The 27,067-nt window shown below is 39.3% G+C and overlaps 1 protein-coding gene across 1 annotated transcript in view; it reads left to right on the forward strand.

The window, feature by feature from the left end:
- The window catches only part of sfswap (splicing factor SWAP), a 93,983-nt gene that overhangs the window by 31,378 nt on the left and 35,538 nt on the right, over window positions 1-27,067 (forward strand). The window contains exons 11-13 of the mRNA XM_060890278.1: window positions 10,649-10,727; window positions 11,010-11,243; window positions 21,157-21,341. Of these exons, the coding sequence (XP_060746261.1) occupies window positions 10,649-10,727; window positions 11,010-11,243; window positions 21,157-21,341 (498 nt within the window). The remainder of the gene's footprint in view (window positions 1-10,648; window positions 10,728-11,009; window positions 11,244-21,156; window positions 21,342-27,067) is intronic.

Raw genomic sequence — 27,067 nt, forward strand, 5'->3', positions numbered from 1 at the left:
AATTCACGGTGCACTCAGGTGTAGCTTGAACGAGTTTTGTTTGAATTTGAGATGTGTGTGTATTTCTGCTTTGACCCTCAATGTTAAAGATTTCAGCTTGGCACGGGTGAGTTAGCCAAAATGTCTTGGGTATGGTTTAATATCAGACGGCCATGTTTTAATATAATGTTTCAGCTTTTCTATCCCCATAAGTCTGTTTTTATGAACACTTGGCTTGTTGAGAGTGAAAATGAGCGTGCGAAATTATTCATTTGTTGCTGTTTTGAAGGCTTACTGTGAGCCACTTCAGAGAATACGCTATTGATTCAGATTTCTCTGGCTTTCCACCAACTGCAAACGATGCAAATGATGCGACCACAATTTATTTCTTTTTTTTATCATTAATATAATTTTTTTTTACTCCCTTTATTCCCTTTGAACCAAATCTTATATAGGGTCCCATTAGCGTTCCCACTCCGAAAGCGCGATGCCTCCGCAGAATGAAATGTATTATTCAGATTTAGGCTTTCATCTTGAGTTGAAAATCAATTTTAGGTGACATAAAGTAATTGCTATGACCTGTAAATTATGCAGGTCGTAAAACTTTGTACTCATTCTTAATTACAGTCTGGATTCAATACTGAACTCTCACCTGCTTTCAGTAGTGGAACATTCAAGCTTTTAATTCTGCTTTGTGTACATTTGGGGACTTACCAAAAAGAGTACACGCTCTGTAAAGTGTTTTACAATTAACGTCTCTCTTTATTCCTTCCAATCCCGTTTTTTAATGGCTAACTTAACCGAAATATAACTGTAAAAACTGGTAGTTTGTGTAGTCTGAAAATCAGTAGAAGTAGAATACACAGATCCTACATTATCTCAATAAAACAGCTCAATGTTTGGTTCTCGAGGTCAAAGTTTATAAGGTCTGGCACATATATGTTGAAGGAACATGTCCAGCATGGATAGATTTTCCATGCTTGTGCATATTACCAAACTTACCGGAGTATGTTGAGGCAGTGCAATGCACCAAAACGTACAGATGGAGGTCAAGAGCTTCAGTTAGTGTTCATAACATATGAAAGATCTCACTGATCTGGTGTTGCCAAGAACGGGCTGGTTTAAGCCTTTCAGAAACTGCTCATGATATTTTCCTGGGATTATCATACACATCAGTTTTTTCCATTTTACACAGATTTAGACCAAGAAGCATTCAGTGATCGACGGTCCTGCGGCTGGAAACGCCTTGTTAATGAAAGATCAGAGAAGAATGGCCAGACTAGATTAAGCTGACAGGAAAGTTGCCATAGCTACAATAACCACTCTTTACAAATACGGTCTGTGGGAAATCATCTCAAACATGCCAAACCTAAGGGCGGATAGGCTGAACCAGGCTGTTAAAGATTGGAAAAATTTCCAGGCTTTGCTTTTTTTAATCTTCAGCCGTATATTTTTTGGTGAGCTTGTTCTCGCTGTAGTCTCACGTTTCTGTTCTTGGCTGACAGGAGTGGACTTTAATGTGGTCTTCTGCTGCCGTATGCAGACTGACGCCTCATCGTTTGGCGTGTTACATGTTCCGAGATGTTGCATGAATAATAATTTTCTTGTATCTGTAATTTGTCCATTTTTAAACGCTGTTTATGACCTTTAAATGTCCTTAATGTCCCTCTGCTTCTTTCTGTCACATCATTCAACCCATATACTTGTTATAAATTTTGGAATTCACATTAACTTCCTAAATGTCACGTTGCCTGTTTAATACGCTGCATTCATCAGCTCACAAACTTAATTGCTGTCTCGATGCATCAAGAAGACCATCTTTATTATTATTATTTTTTTTTTTTTTTATTGTTGTTCCAAAGGGATCATCTTACTGTTAAGAAGTATCAAACCCAAGAAAGCGTTTGATAAGTTTCAGGTGCACAGTTTGACGTAGCTCAGACAGATTTGGGAATAGATCCCCCTAGTGAAAACTTTAGAACTAAATTAGAACTAGATTTTGAGAGGTTAGACAGATCGTGTCTCTCCAAGAATACTCTTATTATTACTATTCCACCTTGAACCTGCTTGGTTTTAATAGTGTTTAGTCCGTGTGTATTGGGCTTTCACGTTGTCTTTCATAATTGACACTATTTTATTACTGGCAGGATTTAAAAGACTTTACTCAATGGGATTTGGGTCATTTACATCATTTACTTTTACAGCATTTGGCAGACGCTCCACATCCAAAACGACTTTATCTCATTTATCTCATTTACACAACTGAACCTTTCTACCACATGAATAATTTAACTGCTGTTAGTATTACTGCTACTACTGCTGCCTCGAACACTACTACTACTGCTGCTGCTACTCTTACTGCTACGTCTACTTATATTAAGCCATGATCCTATTTACCAAGGTAGGTTCTTTGGTCATTTTCTTGTTAATTCTATGACCATACAAAACGTTTCTTCATTGTTGTATGGTAATTTTCTTCTACATCTTTTATTTTGACTTCAACTTTTACTCCTGTTTATTGCTTCCAAATTAATAGCCATTAGTACTAATATTACTAATACCGACAATAATATTAATAAAAAAATATGGTGTGTGTGTTAATTAATCAATTACTCATCAGTTAAGTATTATGTGCACTTTGCAGTATTATAGTACATAACATTTTTGGGTATTTTTTTTTTTTTTTTTTTTTTTTTTTACTCACGTAGCTCCAATGTGATTTCAGCATATTAAACGAAACTATGTTTAAATTCCTGTTATGTTTTATTTATTTGTTTTTTAACGGTAAAATGTTTGAAGATTTAGCGTCATTATTTAGGCCCATCTGTCCAGGGTTTTGTGCTGAGCTCTGGTTGTTGTCTCTGTGGCTTTTCCACATGTTGTTCCGTTGTTTCTCTGGTCTCTTCCTAACTTTGTAGCTTAGTGGTTAAGATATTGGGCAACTGATCGGAAGGTCGTGAGCTCGAATCTATCCCCGGTCTACAACGCTGCCACCGCTGAGCTGTATAAAACGAGATAAAAAATGTAAGTCGCTCTGGATAAGGATGAGCTGCCAAATGGCGTAAATGTAACGTGAACGAATACCTCTGTTTTTATAGTTCAATGCAGTTGTTCTGTCTATAGTAGTAACATAGATCACGAGGAAGTATTTGTTTTTGTAAACTGAATTCACAACGACTAGGGACTTGATTTAATTTCAGTGTTCGGAATGGGAAGAGTTGTACTTTAAGTAAGAACTAATCATGGATGATGGATTTTCAACATGAAATCTTCCGACTTCTCTGACAGTTTACCCCGAAGCAGGATGTTACAAGATATTTCGGACAAAAGTCTTTCATCAGCTAAACACATCCAAAGGGGTTTCTGTAAATTAAGCCTTGTATTCAGGTTACTTACAAGGTCCAAATCAAGTCTCAAATCACCAGCTTCGAGGTCCCTCCTCAGCCGGTCCAGTTTAATTTTTAAGTTGTACTGGTTGCTGATCGAATAAAATCTCAGATTTCATACTGTGGTAACAATTTAGAGAGAAGGAAAAGGGAAAAAAATTGTTTATCTACAGAAGTTAGTGAGCTGTGAGCATTGCAACGCACTCTGTCTACCGTGCCCCTTGTTCCCCTCCTCTTTAATTACCAAGTCACTGCCGGATGATTTTCTCACAATGTTTCCTCACTCCTGGCTAAAAAAGGAAATGATAATACTGCGTAACATATGGTTGTATATCTAAAATATTCCGTCTACAGCGTTTGCTGTATAAAGATACTCACGGTATAAGCAGAAAGTCAGATTGCTCCTTTTTATGGGTCAAAGTAACACCACATGATGGTGCAGGTCAAGTGGTGTTAGACATTTCAAACCTGGGATGAGCGACGCTATGTAAATACCCACACAAACCGAGTCCTGTGGGATTTCTCACTGTGGTAATGGTGACTTTCAAGACATAAAACGTGACACCCATGGTTCTGTTCAGAAGCAGAACGTCATGTAGGTTTGTGTATCGATTGCTACAGCCTCCTAGGGTGGAGGGGAGTAACTAAATGAGTGTGAAAGTGTTGAAGGGGGAGAGAAAGAGAGAGTAGTGAGACTGACTGAGTCATAAAGAGAAACAGAGTTTGAGGGAAAGCAGTTCAAAGGAAAGGAAAGATTGAGAGAGTATAAAAGTGTCAGTGAGACCAAGCAGAAGAAAGAAAGAGCGAGAGAGACCTTGAGGGTCAGAGAGACAGCAGGAGAAGCACAGATAGACGGAAAAAGACAGACTGGGGGGACAGAGAGACCGAATGCGAGACCGAGAAAGAGAGTAGGTAGCTTTAAAGGCAGAACGAGAGACACTGTGAGAGAGAGAGGGAGAGAGAGAACAGGAGAGATGAATGGATAGAGTGCAGAGAGCAGGAGAGGTAGACAGAAAATATAGGAGAGAGAGTGAGGGCAGGAGAGTTGGAGGCAGAGAAGGATAAGAGATGCCAACATAGATGGAAATAAATAGACAGAGAGGTTGGTTTGCATTGCAGTAAGAAGAAAGACAAGCTCTCATTTCTTCATTTCTCTCTCTCTCTCTCTCTCTCTCTCTCTCTCTCTCTCCCTCTCTCTCTCTCTCTCTCTCTCCCTCCCTCCTTCTCCCTGTCTCTGAAGAAACAATGCTGCATATATCTCTTTTTCTGCTTACCTTCTGACACTGCAGCTTATTAGCAAGCGTGAAAACGAAACGAAAGCAGTCAGTTTCCAATCTAATTAGTTGCAATGGTGTAAAAAGTCGAGTTCGCATTTAGATTTTAGAAAGATGACAGACCTGCCAGTGGGAGCACATGCAAAAGAAGTCTGTAACTTTTTAAAAAAAAACATATCATACTTCTATTTTATTTGATTTGATTTTTTTTTTTTAATTCAAATTAAAATGAAGATAACAGCCTGTAAACCTCCACCAGGGGGCATCTGATGATGGTTTCAAAATAAAAAAAGAAAGGAAATAAATGAGTTTGAATGTAGAAAAGGTTTGAATGTACTGCTGTTTCTAAGTGTGGGTGGGAAGTCAATCAACCGAGACGACTGTAATAGACTTTGACACAGTGGGTGGCAGCATTCAGTTTTTAAAGTGAAAGACCTGCGAAGCACATCAAACAACAATTAACGTGTCAGTGTCTCTTCTGATTTGCTGGAACACCCTCCTGTCTTACTGTGCCATATTTGTCATTAACATGTTTCCGTCTGAAGGTTGTTCATTTTATCATTTTAATTGATCGATGTGTGTAAATATGTTTGGCGACCGGGGAAAGCTCACCACATGTCGCTGGGGCTGAATTCTGGCATGAGGCATGATGATTGTAGTTTTTGTTTAATGTCTTGATATATACGTCTTTGTTGGCGCCACTGTTTCCGAAGTATCTCCACGGTTGTTGGCGCCAGATGGGCTGGTTTGAGTAAAATCTAGTACCTCGTTTGGGAGTTTCTGAATTGAAGGCGCGGTGCACGATGTTTGAGGAAATGCTTCAGAAAACTGAGTCGGGGCGACTAACGAGCAGAAAGGGGCGTGTCTTGTCAGTATGCTGCGGAGAGAGCGTTCAGTGCGCATGTCTGACATTAGCCGAAAGCGATTGAAACATTGACATGGCAGATACCTGTTGTTACCTCTGCCTCGGGTTCTAGGTGTTGAACGTCGTCTTCCGTGTGAAACGGAGCTTCACCTTTCACAACACACATTTGTATTACCATAGTATTACTCATTAAGTTCATTTTCTGATAAAAATAACCCTTCGGCCAGCTGCCCCAACAGGTTCCGCCATAATAGTTCCCTGGGTTGCGTATGTGTGGGTGGAGCTATCAAAACAGGGGTGACACCCATTTGGGTTAGGGCATGTTTGTTTTGGTGATTTCAAATGTCAACATTGGCTTTCAAACATCGTGCACCCAACCTTTAAAGAAAATGGTGCGAAGAACAAAAGATATCCGGTGAGTGGCAGCGAAAACACCTTGTTGATAAGAGAGGATACTCGAATGGTTTGACCTGACCGGAAGCCTACCGTAGGTCAAATAACCACTCTATACAATCGAGCTGAGCAGTGAAGCAAGTCAGAATGTACAAGTCAAGTCTTGGGGTGGATGGACTACAGGTTTTGAACTGGTCACTGTGCTCAGCATTGCCTCTTTAGTTTAAAAACATGCCTTCTGCCTATCTGAACATCCTCTACTTCTAAATTCTAGCCTGTCTTTTTTTTTTTTTTACTATATACCCCAGTTAGCTGCACTGTCTCTTGTTCTTGTTTGCCCCATCTATACAGCACACACATATCCCTTCCAAGAACCTAGTGCAATGGAGTGTGTCACTTTTAGTCCTTCAACATGGCTGCATTTATCACCCCTTACTGTGTTTGTCCTCAGGGGAGCTACTAAGGCTTCGTTCATGCTGAGACCGTCTCTTATTCTCAACCTCCCTTTTTTTTCCGCCTTCACTACCTCTTACAATCTACTCCTCATCTTCCTTTCTGTCTTGTTTCCGTTTCTTTCCCCACTCCACCAGTTCTTTTTTATGTAGTGTCTCTAATCACACTCTTCCTTGTCCCTTTTTTCCCCTATTTGCTCATTACTGCAGTTAATCCTTCCTCCTGTTGGCAACGGCGATGATGCATGTGTTCGTTTTGGACGCACCAAATATGTTTAAGATGTATTGAGGGAGGAAAAAATTAACTAAAATATCAAACAGCATAAGCTCTTAAGACAACGTGCAGTTGTGGTGTTGGTTAATATTCAAATTCATGATCGTTCTAACCGCCACAGGGTTAAGAGTTTCGAGGATAAACAAAGTTTGTCCGAGTCACAGCACCAGTGCATGTTTATATTAATCTGAAGGTAAACACGTATATTTACGCGGCCATGCATTTGTGCTGCATTCTTCTTTTTTCCCCCAACCAAATTCCTTTCCTCCCCTAAACATGAACGGACGCTTTTTACGTAGCACTGTGCTTTCATTAGGATATACAATATCTAAAAGTACCACACTGTGATATTAACTTAGTGATGTATAAGAACAGCATGCACTTTGAAAATTCACATGCAAGTAGTATGAAATAAAAGGCTCGTCTTTTGCAGTAACGTGCAACAAGGCGGAACCGAACGATCAGCAGCTCTAAAGTGCCTCTATAATTCTGAGCAGATAGCTCTGCTTGTAAGGTGTTAAAGAATGTACTTCCTGACCCTGTCTTTTTATTTATTTATTTATTTATTTTTTTTTAATGTCAACCTCACTATTTCTGTTGTTAGATATAATTTCCTGTACATACACCTCTTTCTAGGCAGGATCGGCCTTGCGATCCTTCGTATTACTCACTCTTGTGCTGAATGCTCGCCGACACTTCGCTTTCAGAAGGCTAAAATGTTTAAAAATTTCAATTAGTGATGTAACTTCGAGCTGCTACTCTGACTCATGCTCTTCTACCTCCTACTCTTTGAGTAGCTCTCTTTCTTTGCCCTTGTGCATTGGATATACACTGGATGAACAATTTGTGATTTTGTACCACCCGAGATAATTGCAGTTTGGCGTTTATGCCTGGTTCTTATTAAGTGTACAGTTAAACGACCTTGTGCTTGTCTTTCTTTCAGTGTTCAGTGTGTAATACCCTTTTTCATCGCTCCGAAGAGGAGTCTGATTTATACAGTGGTTGGAACAATTGGTGCAACAATACAGTGCAAGAACATTTGTTGTAGTTGTTTCGGCTGATTCCTGTTTGGGGTCGCCACGGCGATTCATCTGGTCCGCATATTTGATTTAGTACAGGTTTTACACCAGATACCCATCCCCACGCAACCTCCCATTTTATCTGGGCTTGGGACCGGCACTGAGAGTTAACTCTTCAGTGACAGGGTTTGCTCCCTGCCTGAGAATTCGAACCCGGGCCGCAGCAATAAGATCCTTTCGCTGGTTTACCAAGAAGCCCAGTGCAACATTTAAATGCAAATCATTTCAAAAGGATGGATACCGTTTGATAGATATGTAGTATGGTTTAATCCACGCTAATCATCTTTTGTTTTTACCATGCAGAGCCTACAGTTTAGTATTTTATTTTAGTAGCCCAGGAATCCAGGACAATTTACCTTGTAACCTGTGTTATATAATTATCCTAAACCTATCCCTTAGTTGTTCCTTAGTCTCTGTTACAGTACTTAGCTAGCTACTTCTCTGTAATTGGAGATTCATTTACATCATCGATCATGCCTTGTGCTAGCAATATGAGAGAAATTATATGAAAGAAAAACTACTTTTTGCATAAATAAAAAAAAAGTCCCGAAACGTCTAATTGTATGAGACAATTCTGAAGTTGCCACAAGAAATCCACCAGAAAAATGTTTTATAATATGCACCTTTATTCAGTTCAGTTTCAGTTATGTACCTCAGAGGTGTCGTATTGAAGCAGCTTTTCATTCCAGTCAAGCAGGAGCCACATCTGATTCCACCAATCAGTTGATCTTGACTTTTCAATAGACTCAGGTGTGGTTTCTGCTTCTTTGGAATGAAATCCTGCACCCACACCGGCCCTTTCCAGATAAAATTGTACACCCCCAGTGTAGTGCTTTTGTAATCAGAGTCACAAAGCAGCTCTACAGAAATATTGTAGGTTTAGATCCCTATTGAGCTGGGTCAGATGTTACAATGACAAGGTAAAGCTCCTTCAGGGACCTTGTGAGTATCCAGGCTCATATGGGGAACCACCTACTTGTCATCTCTGCCACTTGGGCAGGAAGGTTAACCAAATATAATAGAAATGTAGCTTCTATGCAGCTCGCTTGGCAGGAAAGGTTTTACTACACTTTGTATGTTTAGGATCTACAGTATGTCTGGAATCTAGGTTACAAACTAATCTAGTATTAATGTTGTCAACATGATGTTCACAGAGATCGAGTGGCTATATCAATAAAGCAGTAAGGAAATAAGCAACCACCTTAGCACGTGCCTTAATTCTCAGCCACCACACCAGTTTTCATCTTATAGCTAGGCTGTATTGAAGATAGATGTTTATTTTTATTTGCCAGGCAGTTCTTTGGTTAGTTCGCCTCAAAGTGACTGTCGCATAATTTACATAATTAACAGCTGGGATTTCACACACCTGATCACCAACAGCTTGTGATCCGCTGAACTTAGCTATGGTACGCACATGGGAGGTCATCTAATGTTCAAGTTGGTAATAAAACATCACATGACGCCTTTCTTGCACGAAAAGCATCCTTGCCGATAGAAACTAGAGTTACTGTTACTGGCCCCAACTTTGATTATTATAGCACGAGTTTTCATCCGCTGATACCACAGCAATTACCAAACCATCAATTAAAAGATTCTGTTAATTTAAGAACAACCTATCACATGTCCCACGAAACAACTTGGGTCCTTTTATCACTCGAATTATAGAAGCTATAAAAAGTCGTTCCCTCAGCAGCCTTGCTTTTTTAAGTTAATAAGACAAAACTACTCTGTATTGAAGTCTTTGTTGTGTCTGAATGCTTTCCCTCTGCCCATTAGACACAACATAAAATACACAACACACATCACCTGACAGAAAACAGAGCTAATATCAAGCAACTGTTATAGAAGATTTATCAACACTGTCGGCCAATCAGCTTTGAGAAATCACAGTGCTGTGGAATAAATAGCCAGTAGCAGACCGTCTGTTGCATAGCCAAAAATCAAATATACATAGATGTCAGAGGAAACTGTGTAGGTCAAAAAGTAATTTGTTATTTTATTTATTTATTTATGCTTGATTTATTATCAGTCTATTAATCGATCAGTCTATTATCTAGTCAAGACACTGCAGAAAAGATCAAGGTTTTTTGCTTTAATTGAGTGCAAATCTGCTTAAGTCTACCTTATTTTTCTGTAATTCTTTAGTTTCTCAATAAATCCTTGCTTTTACTGCTAACGCATTCCTGAACTAACCTAGGTGTAAGTTCCCAACGTCGGCCAGTGTGAAAAATGACCAGCGGTTAGTTTTAGTCCACTGTTTTGATAAGTTGGCCTTCCATGAGCTCTTATATTTAGTCTTACCACACCGGGACTTTTCACTGTTTGTGTCTGTGGCTAAAATACCACTTACTAGTTTGAACCGGTTACTACAGTATCACTGACATCATCAGCACACATGGCAAGTGGTACATTTTTCATGTTTATATTTTTATCTTAAACTGTGAAGGATCAAGTCAGAAGGGAAACCAATTTTATTAAAACAACCTTTAACAGGATGTGAGCCAATAGGCTGTAACTTGAGAGTAGCTTTGTCAAGGTCTATTTTTGCTAGCAGAGCAAAAATAAACAGAGCGATTAGCCATACTGTGTAGGAAATGTCATTTACTCAATATAATTTTTTTTCGTTTAAGGGACTGATGTTTAGAAATCTAGCGAACGCAATTTATACATGAATACCGTCACAGCTGTGATTAGCCGTAGCACTCAGCCTTCAGGTTCATGACTACACCAAATAAAATATTAATAATAACCAATATTTTGTAGGTCCTCGTTCTTGCTTGTGTAATATTGCTTACAAACAAAAGGAGCCTTACACGTGGATCTGTTAGGTTAGTCACAGGCTTTTCTGCTTTTTCTTTTCTGTCCAACAAGCTTTTCTGTTATTTGTACTGTGGGGTCATTTTGCAGATGGAGTGCATGACTCTTGACTCTCTGGTTTTCTTTCAGGCCTCTGCAGTCCATAAGGGTGGCAGCACTGCAAACTGTGCCTCTGAAAAGGAGTCTAATGAGGGCAAACTAATTAAAGGTAAGTACGGGACATGTGTCTCTGTGGACTTGACCTCTGGGACCAAACCGCTATTCAGAATTGAATAAAAAAAAAAAAAAAAACGGGTGAAGTTGTGAGCTGAGCAGCATTGCGGAGCGTTAACGCTTGTTCTGGTGTGTCTAGGCTGTAATGATCCTGTCTTTAACCCTAATGACCATACGTGCTAGCCGCATTTCCGGCCCCGAGGGAAAGGTTAATGGCTGTAACTAAGTGGAACAGATCAGAATTCACTTCCAACCTCTCCTTGTCTTTCTTTCCCAGCATCCTTTGCACCCATCTGCTTTGCGATCAAGTCCAAAGAGAATGACTTTCTGCCTCTGGAAAAAAACCGTGTGCGTCTGGACGATGACTCGGACGAGGACAGGGCGAGAGAGGAACAACAGGTGGGGGCGGAGCAGAGCATGGCTGGGGTGGAGCAACAAAGTGAGGCTCCTCCTCCACAGCCTGAGGAGAAAAAGCCAACTCTTTCGCAGGAAGAGTTGGAGGCCAAGCAAGGTGGGGTAACTGTAATGCACGCTCCCACACACACAGAGACACACATACACACACACACAGACACACAGTTTGCAAAAACTCTCTTGGAAATACAGCCCAATTTAAAATGTATTGCAAAATTTCTGCAGTGTAACAGTAACATTCACGGTTTTTGGCTCCTTGATACGATTTGCTCTAATAGCTACTAAATTTGTATAACTGTGGCTCATAACGACAGAGAAGCATGGTGTTGGTAGTATTATTTTTCAGCACCGACTAGGATATGAGTCAGAGTAAATGGCACGATCCATGGACATTATTTTCACTTTACACCATCTCAAGACCTTGACTTTTGAATTCATGAACCTTAGTTGTGTGAGCCACTAAAAAAAACATCAGTACTCTGCCTCAAGGATTTTCTTGCTAGCGGTATTGGCACTGCTATTGTATTGTACGCTATTTATTTATTATAAATATTCGGTAATATACAGCATGTATGTTTTTATTTCATTTGAAAGGTATATATTGTAAGTACTGAACTGCTTTTGGAACATATACCTGGCAACCATTTCAGAATCAACAGCAGCAGCTATTAAAAGGAAAGGAATGGAACAAAAGTACGTTTTAAAACAATCTCACCTAAGAAATGATTGAGGTAGTATGTGTTTTTTTTTCTTTTTCTGCATCCACTAAGATGCCAGAGCAGATAAGTACAGCATTTCTACTGCTAAATGTCCTCTTAATGGACATGTTAAACGAAGTATTTTCTTGATACCTTTTTAGTTTGTGTATCTGGAAGGCCAGGTGTTTGGAATTGCTAAACTGCTCCCACTACACAGTTGTCTGACACACACTGCACATTTACCAACACATTTCCCTCTAATCTGTTGACATAATGGTGTGTAAACTGCACAATCAAATGCAGATGAGTGGCACAAATTACACCTTTTATCTAGAGGAATCCTCACACGTATAGTCCTGTAACTTCCAAATCTCTCAGACGTTAGTACGATTATTCCGATATGGAGTATCGCCAAGCGTTCGAGGCCGTACATCTGCAGTATTGCTGACTGGCTAACTAGCTTGTATTACCTGAAGAGATATTGATATTGAGTTTATTTAGTAAATTCAATGGGTAGTAAATTTTTTTTTCCAGTATATTAAATAAAAGAACAGCTCAGGGAAAGTATACATGATTGAAAAAACAGCTTTACCTTTTTTCTTTTTTTATTTTATACCTCCCGGGAAATAAACAGCCGTACTTTCCAAGTTGATTGTGAAGAAAAACGTGTCTTTAGACGAGACGTACCTCACAAATCTCTTAACCTCACCTATGTTCTTGGGCTCCACACAATTTATGTGGGACAAGGAAATCGAAGAGAAATTTTGTTGTGCGCGCAATCATTTTTTAGCAAAAAGTGATTTCAGAGAATGTCTAATTCAGAGAAAATGTCTAACCCTGCATGTTGAATAGTAGTGTCTGGAAGCAGAAACGAATGATGCAACATGGTGCTGTCGGCCTAATAGCTGTCGGAGACTTGACCCTCAAGATTTTTTTTAATCTTTCAATGCTTGATTTCTTTTTAATGAAAACCCAAGATCACACTTTCATCCAGGTATGATTCGCAGCATTCTATTATTTCTGACCAAGATGTTATATGAGCTTCACCTCATTTTTTTTTAATCACAGACACTGCTTTTCTCAGACAATGCAGAAAAGGTTCAGGGAGGTTGTCGAGCATAATCTAATTCTCCGTAATGAATTACTGTTCTAGGAAAATGACTTGCATGTTCAGCTAGAACTACCTGAAAACTCCACATAGATACTGATCTACGACTAACCGACTTGATATTAAGTGTGATATCAAGGACTTCACAGTACATTTTATCCAGCTTTTTTTTTTGTTTTATGTTTATAATGATGCTATTTAAGCAGCATTTTTAATCAAGAGCACAGTATCAGTGAGTGTTCTCATTAAAAATGAGTGAAAGGTGCAGTGAAAATGTAAACGGATGGCTTGAAATGTCTTGGAGTTTAGTGCTCGCTGAACTGAACTGTTTTCAAAGAGCAATGTACAGTCTAGAAATGTGTCGATCCTGCTGTCATTTTGTGTCGTCTTTTCATTATAGTGATGTACATCAGGCTTGTGTTGCTTAGTGTCACATGGTACCAGATGTTGGTACTAGAACATTATTTATATATAAGTTAATGAGTACGGTTAATAGATCAATATAAATGCATCGCTACTATAATCTACATCATTTGCAACGATAAAGACTGAAGAATAAATTAGTAAAGCGATTAGGGTTACTAAAGAACAAAAGAAAAGAAAAATTAGTTGCGTGAAGTGGATATTGAGCACACTCTTATTTGAGAGTCACTTTATCGTAGACGACGACCTGCTTCCTGTCATGTTCCCGTGACCGACAGAGCATTAAATAAAATGTCAAAGAGCAAGCTTGTAATGTGACCTGACCATTGGTAGACTAGTGATTCATGTCCATCCTGTGTAATTAAGTGCAGGTCTGTCTACAGATTAAGGGAGGAGAAAGACTCGTCCACGCTTCCTCACTGCGGAATGAGCTATGCTCATCATTCATACCAATTTATTCTGGGATCATTTTCCCTCATGAGCTCATGTAGGTCACACAGTAATGCGCAGTGTGCCTCACCGACAATTTCTCCATAATGAACGAGGCCTTTTAACCTTTCTTAGATTTAGTACTCTTGAGAAATACTGTAATTTTTCAAATGTCCAATATATTTCATTCATATTCAGATACCGTGTGGGTGTAAACAAGGAAACGAGATACAAGATTAATGGTTACTGAAAAGGTTTTCTTATTTAATTAACCTTTAAGTGGAATAATTGGTTTAATTGTGATTCAGACATTTAAAGGTGCAAAAATATTTGGCATCCTGAAACAAAGGGCAAATAAAGAAAGAAGCAGGCATTTGTTTGCTGCATAAGTATTCACCAATGGTGAGTCAATACCTGATGGATTCACCTCTGGCTGTGATTACTGCAAGTTCCTCTAGATATGATAGGTGTGGAGAAGTCTTGCCAAAGAGTCTCAACTGGATTGACATCCAGGACATTCTAACATTTTAGCTATTTAGCTGATGATAGTGGTTACTTTATGCTTTCCACATGAGGTGTCATCTGAATAAGGTCTGTGATAAGAGAGCAGTTACAGATATTTCCATATCTATGATTATTGCTGTGATTATACCGTTTTGGTGGCAGCCCTTTTACGTAAATGCAAATCCGTCAAGCATAAATTTGCCATGGTTTTCAATCACACTGTAAAAACAGAACAGCTGGGAGCCTTTCAACTCCATATGACAAACAAAATTAAGCCAGAGTGGAAATAATTGGACATATTTATCTATTCCTTTTAACATGATTTTAAGAATATGGGCATTTGACTACTGACCCGTCGAAACATGGACTCCACAAGACCTTTTGAAGGTCTGCTGTGGTTTGTGCACCAAGACTAGCAGCAGAGTCATATAAGTTGCTAGTTGGGGCTTCCATGGATCAGACCAGATGCTTGAACTGAGATATTGGGAATTAGAAAGCCAAGTCAATACCTTGAACTTTTGTCATGTAACTTAAACCATACCTGAATAAGTTTTGCAATGTGCCAGGATGCATTATTCTGCTGAACCAGTTTAGGTAGGTGGTATGTGTCACATCCACATGACCAGTTCCCAAGGTTTCCCAGCAGAACATTTGCCAGAGCATTACATTGCCTTCTCCAGCTAAGTAGGTTTTGTGTCACATCCACATGACCAGTTCCCAAGGTTTCCCAGCAGAACATTTGCCAGAGCATATCATTGCCTTCTCCAGCTTGCCTTCTTCCCATAGTGCATTGTGGTGCCATCTATTCCCCAGGTTATTGACAGACATGCATCTGGCTGTCCACATATTGTAAAAGTGCTCCGTTTATCCATCAAAATTTGGCCCTGGTCACAGTCGCTCAGATCCTTATTGCTTGTCCATTCTCTAGTTATCATTCTTCTTACTCTAGATATCATTCTCTAGTTATATTTGTGTGCAGGGAATGATAGAGCTTCACCCATCCAGTAGTTCATAAAATTTTTAACTCTATTTCTAATTGTTTTTCCTTTTGACCTGAACAGATTTCAGGACATTCAAAAATATAGTTCAGCCTGTGAGCTGTTAGGTGGAGAAATGATTGTTCAATTAGCGCAAAAAAAGTGACTACAGCTCCAGGGAAGTGGAATAGTTGACAGCACAGCCGAGACTTCAGTCAACATCATGCTGGGATACTCTGAGGGACTATCGATTGGCCTGAAGCTTCCTAATCTGTATCAATGGGCTGTGAAAGGATCACAGAACCATGGTGTGATTACCAGTGCCTGGATTGAGCCAAGAACCCTTTTCCGTTCTCCTGTCTCTTATATATGCTTTTGCTTCTTTACTTCCCAAACACATAGTATGTGAGAGTGTGTGTACTTTTCTCAGGACAATATTCAGAGTTTAGATCTACTCGAGTAGTGCGTATTAAGATTTCAGACTCATGTACAGACATCAGTGCTGTCTGACAGTTTGTTGTAACCAAATTGACGGCTTTATAATGGCTATAAATAAGCTCGAAAAAGAATGAATGCTCGGTCAGCTGATACTTTAAACCCGTGGATAGGTTTTCTTAAAGGCAAACATACCGAATTAATGAAGTCAGCAAATGAAAATTAGAATTTAAAAGTTTGATAGTCTGATCAAAGATTGTGTTCATGACCGCGACTTAGAATCTCATGAACGCATTCATTTAGGGGGACAGTTTACTTGTGCAAATTTGCAGTAATTTGTGATCATTAAAAAGAGTATTACTTACCTAGCCATATGTTTTCTTTATAATAGACTGCTACTGATAGTTTGTTCGAATATTTGCTATTTTCTATTGCTATATGTATGTGTGTGTGTGTGTGTGTGTGTGTGTGTGTGTGTATATATATATATATATATATATATATATATATATATATATATATATATATATATATATGATCTGCTCCTTAAGTCTGTGTTTACTATCAGACAAAGTGCTTATACTTAAAAGTGGTGGTCTAGACACTGCTGGGGAAAAAAAAACCATCTCAGAAACTCTGGTCAAGAAAAACCTGGCAACCGAAAGATGGAAAACATTTGCATAATCTGAATTGGAAGCCTGCAAATTTCATTTGCATAATCTGATTGGGAAGCCCAGAAAATTTATTTAAGCAGGTGCTTAACCCTTCTTTGAATATGCATAACTTTCCCTGACTAAGTAATGACATAACTTTTGAATTTGCATCACTAAACGCTCAATTTGGCCTTCTAATGTTATGAGGATAGACACTGAATTTACCCTCTTAAGAAATATGCTTTATATATTTAAGAACTTCTCCTCCACCTTTCAAGTATTTCTTGACATGCATGTTATTTATGATCATTTCTAGGTCTGTGCCTTTTGGGATCTTGCTTTGTTTCAAATATCAGCATAAGACTATAGTCTGAATCCTTCCACTGCATGTAGCAGGCTGCAGCCGCTCGGACCAAGGAGCATAAGTCACCTTAAATAGTCTGTTATATATTTAATAAAGGAAAAAAAGCTAAAAATGGAGCAAGTTGACAGAAAGTAGGAATCCTTGATGAAGACAAAACGTACCATAGTCTGCCATCTTCCCAAAAACGTCCGTCCTCTTGTCATTTTTCTTCAGCTCTGATACTGCTCTAACTCAGCATGCAAAACAATTTGCATGTTATTGTGTACATTCATTCTACCTGAGTGAGCGCCTCTAACTGTAAATACGTTATGTGCATACGTTTATGTCCCGCCGAGCACAAGGAGTAAATGGTTTCTTTTGTCTCAGCTCATTTGTAAAGGTCAGCTGATCTCCAGGCTATATAGCACCTTTACACCAGACAGTGAGCTCAACAAATTACTCGTAGTAATTAATGCTTTTTTCTGTTTCTACTTCCAAACAAGCCATGCAATACTTAATAGTACCTGTGCTGAATTTGGTTACCCTTCATGCACAGGAAGTCAGGACATATCGTCAGAACCAAAAATAGTGTTGGGATTTATTTGATCAAACAGTCCCATAGGCATCCTGATAAATGTCTACAGCTGGATTTGCTCCTCTACTATCCACAAAATGTTCTGTAGCATGTTAGGGGTAGTGCCTTTGTGTCGCTCATTCTTTTTAGCTTTCCTTTTCTGGTGAAATTAGGCCTAATATATTTGCCTCTTACTTAGTTACTAGGTTACTAAGTGTTGGGTAATGTAATGTTTCTGCCCTCAATAAACGTTGGGCAGTCATTGACCTGTGTTTTACTGAGCTAATATACTCTCTCCTATCACTCCACGTGAATATTATTAAGATATAGCTATGGCTTTTATTGAGGACAACATTTCGAAATATTTTTCACCGTTTTCCTTTAATGGAAAGGCACCAAGGGGTTCAGACCTGTTCCAACATGACTATGTCCCTGTGCACCAAGATTCCATGATTTATACCAAGCCAAAATTCATATGGTCATGGATTGGCAAAGTTGATGTGATTTTTACTCAGTGATTGTGTACCTTTTTGGCCAGTCAGTCTTGAAAAACAATATGATCTCGAGACTTCTTGGGAAAATAAAGATTAAATAAAAATAAAATCAACTGTGGAAGAAAATGAGTGGTCTGCACAGAGCCCCGACCTCAACCCCGCTGCCTGGACTTGCTAAAGCTCTGATAGCTAAATGAGCACAAAATCCCAACAGCTACATACCAATATCTACTGGAAAGCCTTTTAAAGAAGGGGGCAAGCTGTAATAGCCTCAAAGATTTGACCAACACCATATTAATGGCAATATGCCCCACAAAAAAAAAATGACAAAATGAAAAAGCCATCAGAAATTAGTAATAACAACAAACACTCTGTCATTTACCACAGACTTTGTTAAAGGTGGCGTGCACGTTGTTTGAAAACCAATGTTGACATTTGAAATCACCAAAACAAACACGCCCCTAACCCAAATGGGTGTCACCCCTGTATTGATAGCTCCGCCCCACACATACGTACGTAACCCAGGCAACTATTATGGCGGAACCTGCTGGGGCAGCTGGCCGAGGGGATATTTTTATCAATAAATGAACTCAATGAGTAATACTATGGTAATACAGATGTGTTTTTGTAGAACTGTGTGTTGTACCGTGAAAGGTTTAGCTCCGTTTCACGCGGAAGCCGTTCAGTTCTCTCCAGCACTGGAAAGCTGATCCTATATTAACACGGGTCCTACTTCTTGCCTTATCGTATGCGTTTTTGCGCCTGTCGTTTTTATCCGCCATGTCAATCTTTCAATCGCTTTCTGCTAATGTCACACATGCGCACTGACCACTCTCTCCGCCGCATATTGACGAGACACGCCCCTTTCTGCTAATGTCACACATGCGCACTGACCACTCTCTCCGCCGCATATTGACAAGACATGCCCCTTTCTGCTAATTGGCTACACGCTTGTTTTGTTTGTCGGCCTGACTCAGTTTTCTGAAGTATTTCTCAAACAGCGTGCACCCCACCTTTAAAGACAAAAAAAGGCTGTTTTTTATGTCTTTAAAAATTGCTACCCATCTAGAGGAATGTTTGAGCGAGTCATTCTTCTTGTTTTCCTATACCTTTGTCCGTTTACCCAAACTTTTCCTTTTCTGTTCTTCTTCTCAGCTGCATGTGTGAGAGTTTTTGCTCACCTGTATTGTTCCCACTGTGTTTTATATATTGCTGAATGGTTGGAAGCCTATTGTTAGCCCAAACGGATAAGCACGGTGTTTTGCCGTCCTTGTGTAATCACTTGTTTTCTCGCAATTTTCAAGAAACAGAGTGGAGAACAAATGCCCTTCCCACTCAAGCTAAATTGAGCCGTTAAACTTCAGTTTAATTTAGAAATTTAACCTTCAGCTCCAGCTTGTATTTGCTTAGGTGCCCAGTTTTTAAAAGACCCATTCAGTGGTATCTGTAACCGTATCAGCTCTTCACTTGGTAATAAATTCAGAGAAGGATGTCTGGTGTCTAAGAGTCTGTCTTATCCATGCTGTTACTAATATACTGATACAGTTGTGTAATGCGTATAATTCTCACATTAGCCTAGTTGTAACATCTGTTAATGTTTTGAAGGTAAGTGAACTATTGTAGTTACTGGTAGCTTAGATCACCATATGGGAAATTAACACTTCCATTACACTGGTAAAAAAAAATATAGCACTGAGAATTACATTCTCACTAGCAGAAACTCATCATTAGAGCATAAGAAGAAGAAGAATCTTCATAATAAGATTTCAGCATCGCTTAAAATCCTTAGTGCTCAACATTGCTTCATGGCAATTAGACTACGTACCATCGGCAAGTGAATCAATCAGTGTAGAAAGAGCTACCTTCAGCTCAACAATTTTAAATACAAAGAATTACACAACTTCTGGAAAAACACATCTTCACTTCACTCACTCGTATGTAAATTTATTCAACCGTCAGGTTGAAAGTATACTTTGCGTCGGCTGTTACCACCTGGTTTCGTACACCTTTCTCCCAAGGCATGGTAAGAACATCATTTGCTGCAATCTGTTCTGCGCATGGTCTAAATGTTCTGAGAATGCAAATGGAAGCAGGAAAAATCGTTATGGACAGCTTCCATCCTCCTATCAATTTGGTTTAAGCACTATTTATAACATCTCTTTGAACTGTTCTGCTATTATTGCCATCACCCTAATACTGTAATTCAGGCTCTTTGGCTATGAACTTTTTTTTTTTTTTTTTTTTAAGAAATGATCAGGACTCTTAAATGAAAGAACAACAGCACTGAATCTCAGACCTGTAATGCCTAACAAGGTTGGATACACTTGTAGATGCTCCACTACTCCATGCGGAACTACTTAATATTTTAAGCAGCTGTATAGTCTGAGGTTTGTGCACTCGGACTTCCTTCTTCAATTCAGACCACATAATCGGAAGGGTGTAAATCTGGAGACTGAAGGACTCACTGCAAAACATTGATTTTGTTTCTTTAAAGAAGTCTTAGTTTTGTGTCGGACGTAATCTGGTTTTAGGCTCAAATACACTGGAATTTGACGGAATTCATGATGCCATGACTCTTCACTACAGCTCCCAGACCCCCAGCAAAAAAACAGCCCCAGAATGACAAAATCTTTATTAAACCATTTGGTATCAGTGCCGAGGAGTGTCTTGAAGCACGTTTTCTTTGTAGAGATTCAGGGAATTACAGGTAATCAGTGAAGGGAACATTCACAGTATGGCCCAAAGTTTGTGGATACCTTATACTTTATCACCCCATATATGCTTTTTAGTTATAAGTTCTAATAATATTCCTGTTTATCCCCAAGATGGTCAGTGTTGTTAAGGTCAGGGCTCTGTTTAGGTCAAAACATTGCTGTCCATGACATGTCTTCATTGACCTCACTTTATGGACAGGAGTCCGGATGCTACAACTCGGTTGAGACCCTTAGTTCCACTGAAGGGAATTTTTAATGCTAAAACATACAATAAAGTTATTCTAGACAACCAGGCATCTCAGATTTTATGGCACAGATTTGGGTAATATTTTCATTTAGGTGTGATGATCAGGTGAATGCAAATTGGGGAAATGAAAAATATCATTCACTGTAGAGAAACAATTAGACGTCTGGCTTATGCAACATGCTTTTAAGTATATCAGTACATTTTCCTTGTTGTAAACTTCCATTCTAATTGAGTTTTGAGGATGCAGTTTATTCTTATGTTTTTTTTTTATTTTAGATTTCTTTTCTATATGTGGTTTAAAAAAAAAAACCAGCCTTCTACCCAGAAGCTACTTCTTAATTACACATTACTAGCACTTGTAAACCTCTTATGCTATACATTTTTTGATTTTTATTTTTTCCTCCAACACAGCCAAGCAGAAGCTAGAGGACCGTTTGGCAGCTGCAGCACGCGAGAAGTTGGCTCAGGCCTCCAAAGAGTGGAAGGAGAAGCAGCTGCAAGCCGAACGCAAACGGAAGGCCGCTCTGTTTTTACAGACACTGCGTGGTCCTGAAGCTGAGCTCAAACAAGCTGATGAGTCTTTCACTCTTCCTGAGGTACGTTTATGTGTCCTGATCTAAACATGTACTGCCTCATGGTGGTGTTTTTATTTCCTTGTGGAATGTGTAAGAAAATGCATGACAGCATTTATGTTTGGCTTTAGATTTGGCTACTCTGAGGTTTTGTTATCTTATTACATTTGTTATTGTGGCAAACAAGGCTCCTGAAACCATAACCACATTCCCAAATAGTCTGTAAGGATTTTAAATGTTTATCGATCTGTCTTGGTTTGGGGGAAATGTAATATCTGTCATGAACTGCTGTATATATCCCCTCTGCAAATGATTATGCTTGCTGTGCTGGCCGTGCAAATGATGTGGAAAAATGTAATGCATCTTTTCTGGGCCGCTGGGGCTCTTTATGAACCTAACAAAAACGTCTTTGATGCTGTGGTGAAGTTTTACACCTTAAAAAAGCCTATACATTAAGGACTCTGCCATACTGCCTGACTTTCTAGTACTTGTACAAGTGTAAGAGTGCAAAGTTTTGTTCTGCGTCCACTGGGATTGAGATGGAGCTCTTAATCTTAACTAGTTTGGCAACAAGAAGCCTGTATTTCCCACGGCGAGGTCTGCGTGGCAATAACACACTGCTCTTCTTCAGGCTTGTTGCTGGGGCATCCCTTGAGTGTTTGAAAAAGTGCATATGTAAGTCCAAATAAGGAACTCTACAGCAGTGACACTTTCATGATGAACCTCCTCAAAGTGTCGTGTTAACATGCTCAATGGTGCGGCAAATCATACGCAACCCTTGCCCCTTTTCCACCGAGGCAGTTTGAGTGCTGGTTCGGAGCCTAATTCAGAACCAGTTCTTTCTTTTTCGACAGCCAAAGCACCGGCTCTGAACCAGGGAAAGTGGTTCTTAAGTAGCACCAAAACGTTGCTGGTCTAGACTTAAGAACCGCTTGCATCAGGGGCTGTGGGCGGGGCTACTGTTAGCGTCTTTGATAATGTACCTTATGTATACTAATGTTTAATACACTTTTACTTTACCGCAATATGATACATTATCAGCACCCATGATAGTAGTTAGCTACATGCTAAGGCTAACTTTTTTCTGTGTTAATGATAAAATAACGTTATGTATTTTCTCGATTACAACCTCCGTTTATACAGATTACATGGAGCTGCACGTACACGTTGGATTAGCAGCGTTTGGATGCTAATGTAGGTTCACAAAGCCATGAGCATTAACAGTAAAGCAACATCCACCATTGTTGATGTGTTTGTGTTTGCCGCTGCAGCGCTAACGTTGCTGTGTAACGTGACACGTATACAGTGACGTCAGACTCGGCACTGTGATGGCTCTCTAGCCGATGGAAAGGCAATCCGGTTCTTAGAAGGTTCGCCAGTGGAACCAACTTTGAACCAGCACTAGCTCTGATCCAGCACCCGGTTCTTTCTGGTGGAAAAGGGGCACCTGAGGTCTCAGAGCTTGGATCCGAGTCTCAGATACTCTAACACATTGCACATTCACACCTTAGCACTTTTTGTCAAAGGTATTTCCAAATGGTAGTGGCCTCTTTCAGCAGGGTAATGCTTCATTGTTCAGGAATGGTTTGTGGAACATGGCAAAGTGTTTAATTTGGTCTCCATATTCCCCAGATCTTCATCCGACCAAAGTATGTGTAGGGTAAACAACTTTGATCCATGAGGTCCCACCTCGCTACTTTTAGGACTAATTTTACAGATGTCTTTGTGCCTGATACCAGAGCACAGCTTCAAAGGTCTTGTGAACCTGCCTCCATAGATTTGAAGTGTTTTGATGGCACAAAGGGGACCAGTATTAGCCAGGTGGTTTTAATTTCTTGGCTGTCCAGAGTAAACTGCACTTGTGGTGGACAAATCATAATGTTCCATTAGCTAACCATCTGAGTAAGTTTTCATTTTCACTGTTCAGCTTAGTTCTTTTTTTTTTTAATTGCCTGGAAGCCTAATTGACGGCTAAAAATTGTAGCCGACACTGAAATAATAAACGGTAAGCCAGTTAGTTAGCTAAATGTGTTAATACAGTCTGAGGGATGACTTTTCTAAGAAAACATTAAAACCTTTGCATAAATCAAGCATGCTATGGATTTGTCCATGTCTGCACCGTCTCACTTATGTTCATATTACCTTTATCCAGAGAACCACTGGGTATGTGTATGGAAGTATAAGTATCTTATATGTACATTCTAAAAAAGTCATGCATGAAGATTGTACTTACAGCCAATCCATTGGAACAATACCGATATAGCTTTCTGAAATGGCTTTTTAGAGTAGATTTAGACTAAGCAGACATAGTTACCAGAGTTGAATTCATGACGTTAACAAAGAAAATGACTCTGGAAGTTCTTAGTAAACTGATTGTAAATAGACTGTTTTTTCAGTCACCTTTTAGCATAACTCTTAACTAGCATATGGTGCTACATAATTAGTAGTAATCTATTAGAAACATGAGTTTTCTTGTACCGCATTCACCCCTCACATTGCGCAAATCACTTGGTGGCCATTGAGAGTTCCAACTGCTCATGCCATGTTTTCCTTGGCAATGTGTGGCTACAATATGGCCACACAACCTACAGAGCCTATGCCAAGCCACCCACTTAAGCCACAAATCAAATGTCTTCCTGCTAAAAATGAGATGTAATATCTAGTTTGACCATGAATCAGAGTTAGTCCTGCAAAAAGCTTTTGTTGAAATTGCATCAAAAGGTCATGAGTTTAACCAAGTTACCACTGCCGGGCCTTTAAGCCAGGAGCTTAGCGCAGTCTACTGCAGTGATGCTATATCCTTGCTGAACCGTCATTCTCACTACACCGGGAAATGCAAAGGATGCAAAATGTAATGTAACGTAAGCCTATATTTGAAAAATAATCTTTCCACTTCTTCAAACTACATTCTTAGTTTTTAAATCTGGCTTTTATTTGCTTCAAAATCATAGACGCCATTCTGTTAAAGTTTTGTTCAGAAAAACTGGCTATTATCGTGTAAGTAGGACAGACAAAAACCACTGGATACATTTCACAGTAATGGGTGTAAATGTATCCTTCCACCATGACCACAATATTACATAGATTTTTTTTTTCATGCCGCCAGCCTCACCCAATTCACTTCACCAACACTTGAATGTGCAATGTGAACGCTTGAATGTGGCCACTTGTTGCATAACGGTACAGCTTCCCTGTATTGGTCAGTCCAGAAACCGATCTCTACTGTTGTCTGGGGTTTGCCTCAAGTGAACTTTGTATGGCCCACGCCACCATTAAAACTATTTCCTCCAGTCCCTAGGCATTAAATCACATGATTTGGTTGCACTTGCACTGTAGTTTCTACACTGGCAACTTTTTTATTTTTTATTTTTTTTTTCTATTGAAGGTATTTTTTAAGTAATAAAATAATTAAAACATTGATTTAGACAATAGAGATGCATCTGTAATCTTAGAAGAAAAAAAAACCCCAGCAGAAATGTTGTAGCAATACGGAAATTTTCTTATTTATTATAGAAAATAAATATTTGTCTTATTTTGTTTAGGAAGGAATTTGTGGGCGTGATCTTGTGCCAGCATTTAACTGTATTCTTAGCATTCTTCAGACTTTGAGTATTTGCACTTACATTTTCTCAACGTCTGCTGTTCTTAGATCGTCGGATCTACGTTCAAATTTAAATCACTCTCGTACGAAGAGGTGCAGCTTTCTTTATTCCTACTTGATATACACCTCTGAAATGTTTGTGCCTGTAAATATTGTCATTGACTAGTTTTATCTGCTAAGTGGATTGCACTGCATTTTGCATTCCTCCAAAGGCTACACAGCATCTCTGACACAAATCTTGTCTTCAGAGCGATCCGTCTTTTTTTAAGACAGACTCATGGCCGCTACTTTTTCTGCCTCTTTCACTCTGCCACCACATTCATTCCACTGGTTTTTAGGGGGTTTTGGCAGTACAGCTGGCTCAGCCCTCATTAGAAGCTTCTTGGTTTTCCTCCACAGTCTCTTGTCCTGGTGATTCAAATCACAGATGCAGGTGGCAGACACAGGACATATGTTCTGTATGTTTTCAACATCCGCTGTGGTTCCTATCATCTTTTTGCAGCTACAAACTCTGAATTCTGACACATTGGAAGCGTGAACTGCAGAATTTTGATCAGAAAACGGCTTGTCAAGATCCTATTCAGTTACATTTTAATAAGCATCGCAGGCCGTGTCAGAGGTTGGATCAAACTCGTGCTCGGCTGTCATGCTGCCCTTGGTTTACATCTCGTGTCTCATCAGTGAACTGCTAAAGAAATCCTTTGAAATTACAAAAGCCCTTTAAAAAAAATTCCCTGTACTCTGTGCACATTATTTACAGAGATTGTACAACCTGTAGTGTGATTCTCAAGTTAAACCAACATACGGAAACCAAGTGCATTATAAATATACCAGCTAATTACTGTTATATGTAATGTTTTTCAGTCTTTTAGACTACTTAAATGTTGTCTGTTGTATAAGTACCATTCTAATGACAAAATAAATACATAGCTATGCATCTACTGTAATGGAATATGAAGCAGATTTTTTTGTGTTCAATCATGAACTTTAACATACTCCATGATCTTGTATAACATGTTAGACAACCTATGAGCTAACTATCAAACTAAGGTCTATTCCATTAATGATTAAATTTTAAAAGAATATCACTCGAAACAGAGGGCCTTTTTGCACCCGGTCACCTCATGTGTTTTCTCTGATCCGATAGCTATCTGATTTGTTAAAACTGTTCCATTTACATTAGGCCACATACTGTAAATGCATCTTGGCGAATCGGATATCAATCTGATCTTTCTCCTCCCGCTCAAAATGCAAATATATTTGACCTCATTTCCGGGGTAATTGAAATGGAACACGCTTTGGTGTGTGCGGAATTCAGAATGCATTCAAAAAGATGAAAAAACTCGTTACGGCGGTTATGCTACAAAAAACAGCATTTACTGTTTGCTGCATTTTCGCCGGCGGCAGCAGTGCGTTTTAAGCCCCAACGAGACGCCTGGGTGAAAGATCACTTGCGAGTGACGTACTTCCGTTTGAGAGGAGTATAGCGCTGACGTATGTGGCTTGAACAACCACATTCATTTCCACCTGTCCAGTTTCATCTGAAATGCATCCCAGACCACCTCCTGAAGTGGTTTGAACGATCGGATTTATATCCGTCTCGAAAACGTTTCGGAGGGCATTTAGACCTGGTCTTTTTACCATCGGATAGCTATCCGAACACAGAAAACGCATGAAGTGACCAGGTGTAAAAAGCCCCTAAGATATTGCAGAAATCTAAATTCACTAATATTTTAGCTTGGTAGCTAGCTTAAGTACCTAAGGCTAAATCCAAACAACAGAATTAATTTAGTAGTTCTTCATAACACTGAGATGAGTTGGTCGAGGCAGGCCTGTAACCGTTGTACGTTTTGCATAGGAACAATTACTTTAATCGCTCTGACATAATTGCAGCTAGTCTCCCAAACATATCTAACCCAAACCAGGGACGTACAAAAGTGCTTTGTAGTCTCAGTGAATACATTAACACTGGTTCAGACTTAGGATAAAACCTAAAACTCTGTTCAGGGAAAAAAGTGCTAGTTTAAGAGTTTGAGGAAGAGGCAGGTCTTAACCCATTGTTTGAAGACGCCCAGTGATTCAGCTGATCAGACATCATTGGACATCAGTCATAAGACTGAAAAAAAGAAGGTGTTAATTTTGACTTTCT

This window comes from Tachysurus vachellii, chromosome 17, assembly GCF_030014155.1.
Source record: "Tachysurus vachellii isolate PV-2020 chromosome 17, HZAU_Pvac_v1, whole genome shotgun sequence".
NCBI classification, from domain to species: domain Eukaryota; kingdom Metazoa; phylum Chordata; class Actinopteri; order Siluriformes; family Bagridae; genus Tachysurus; species Tachysurus vachellii.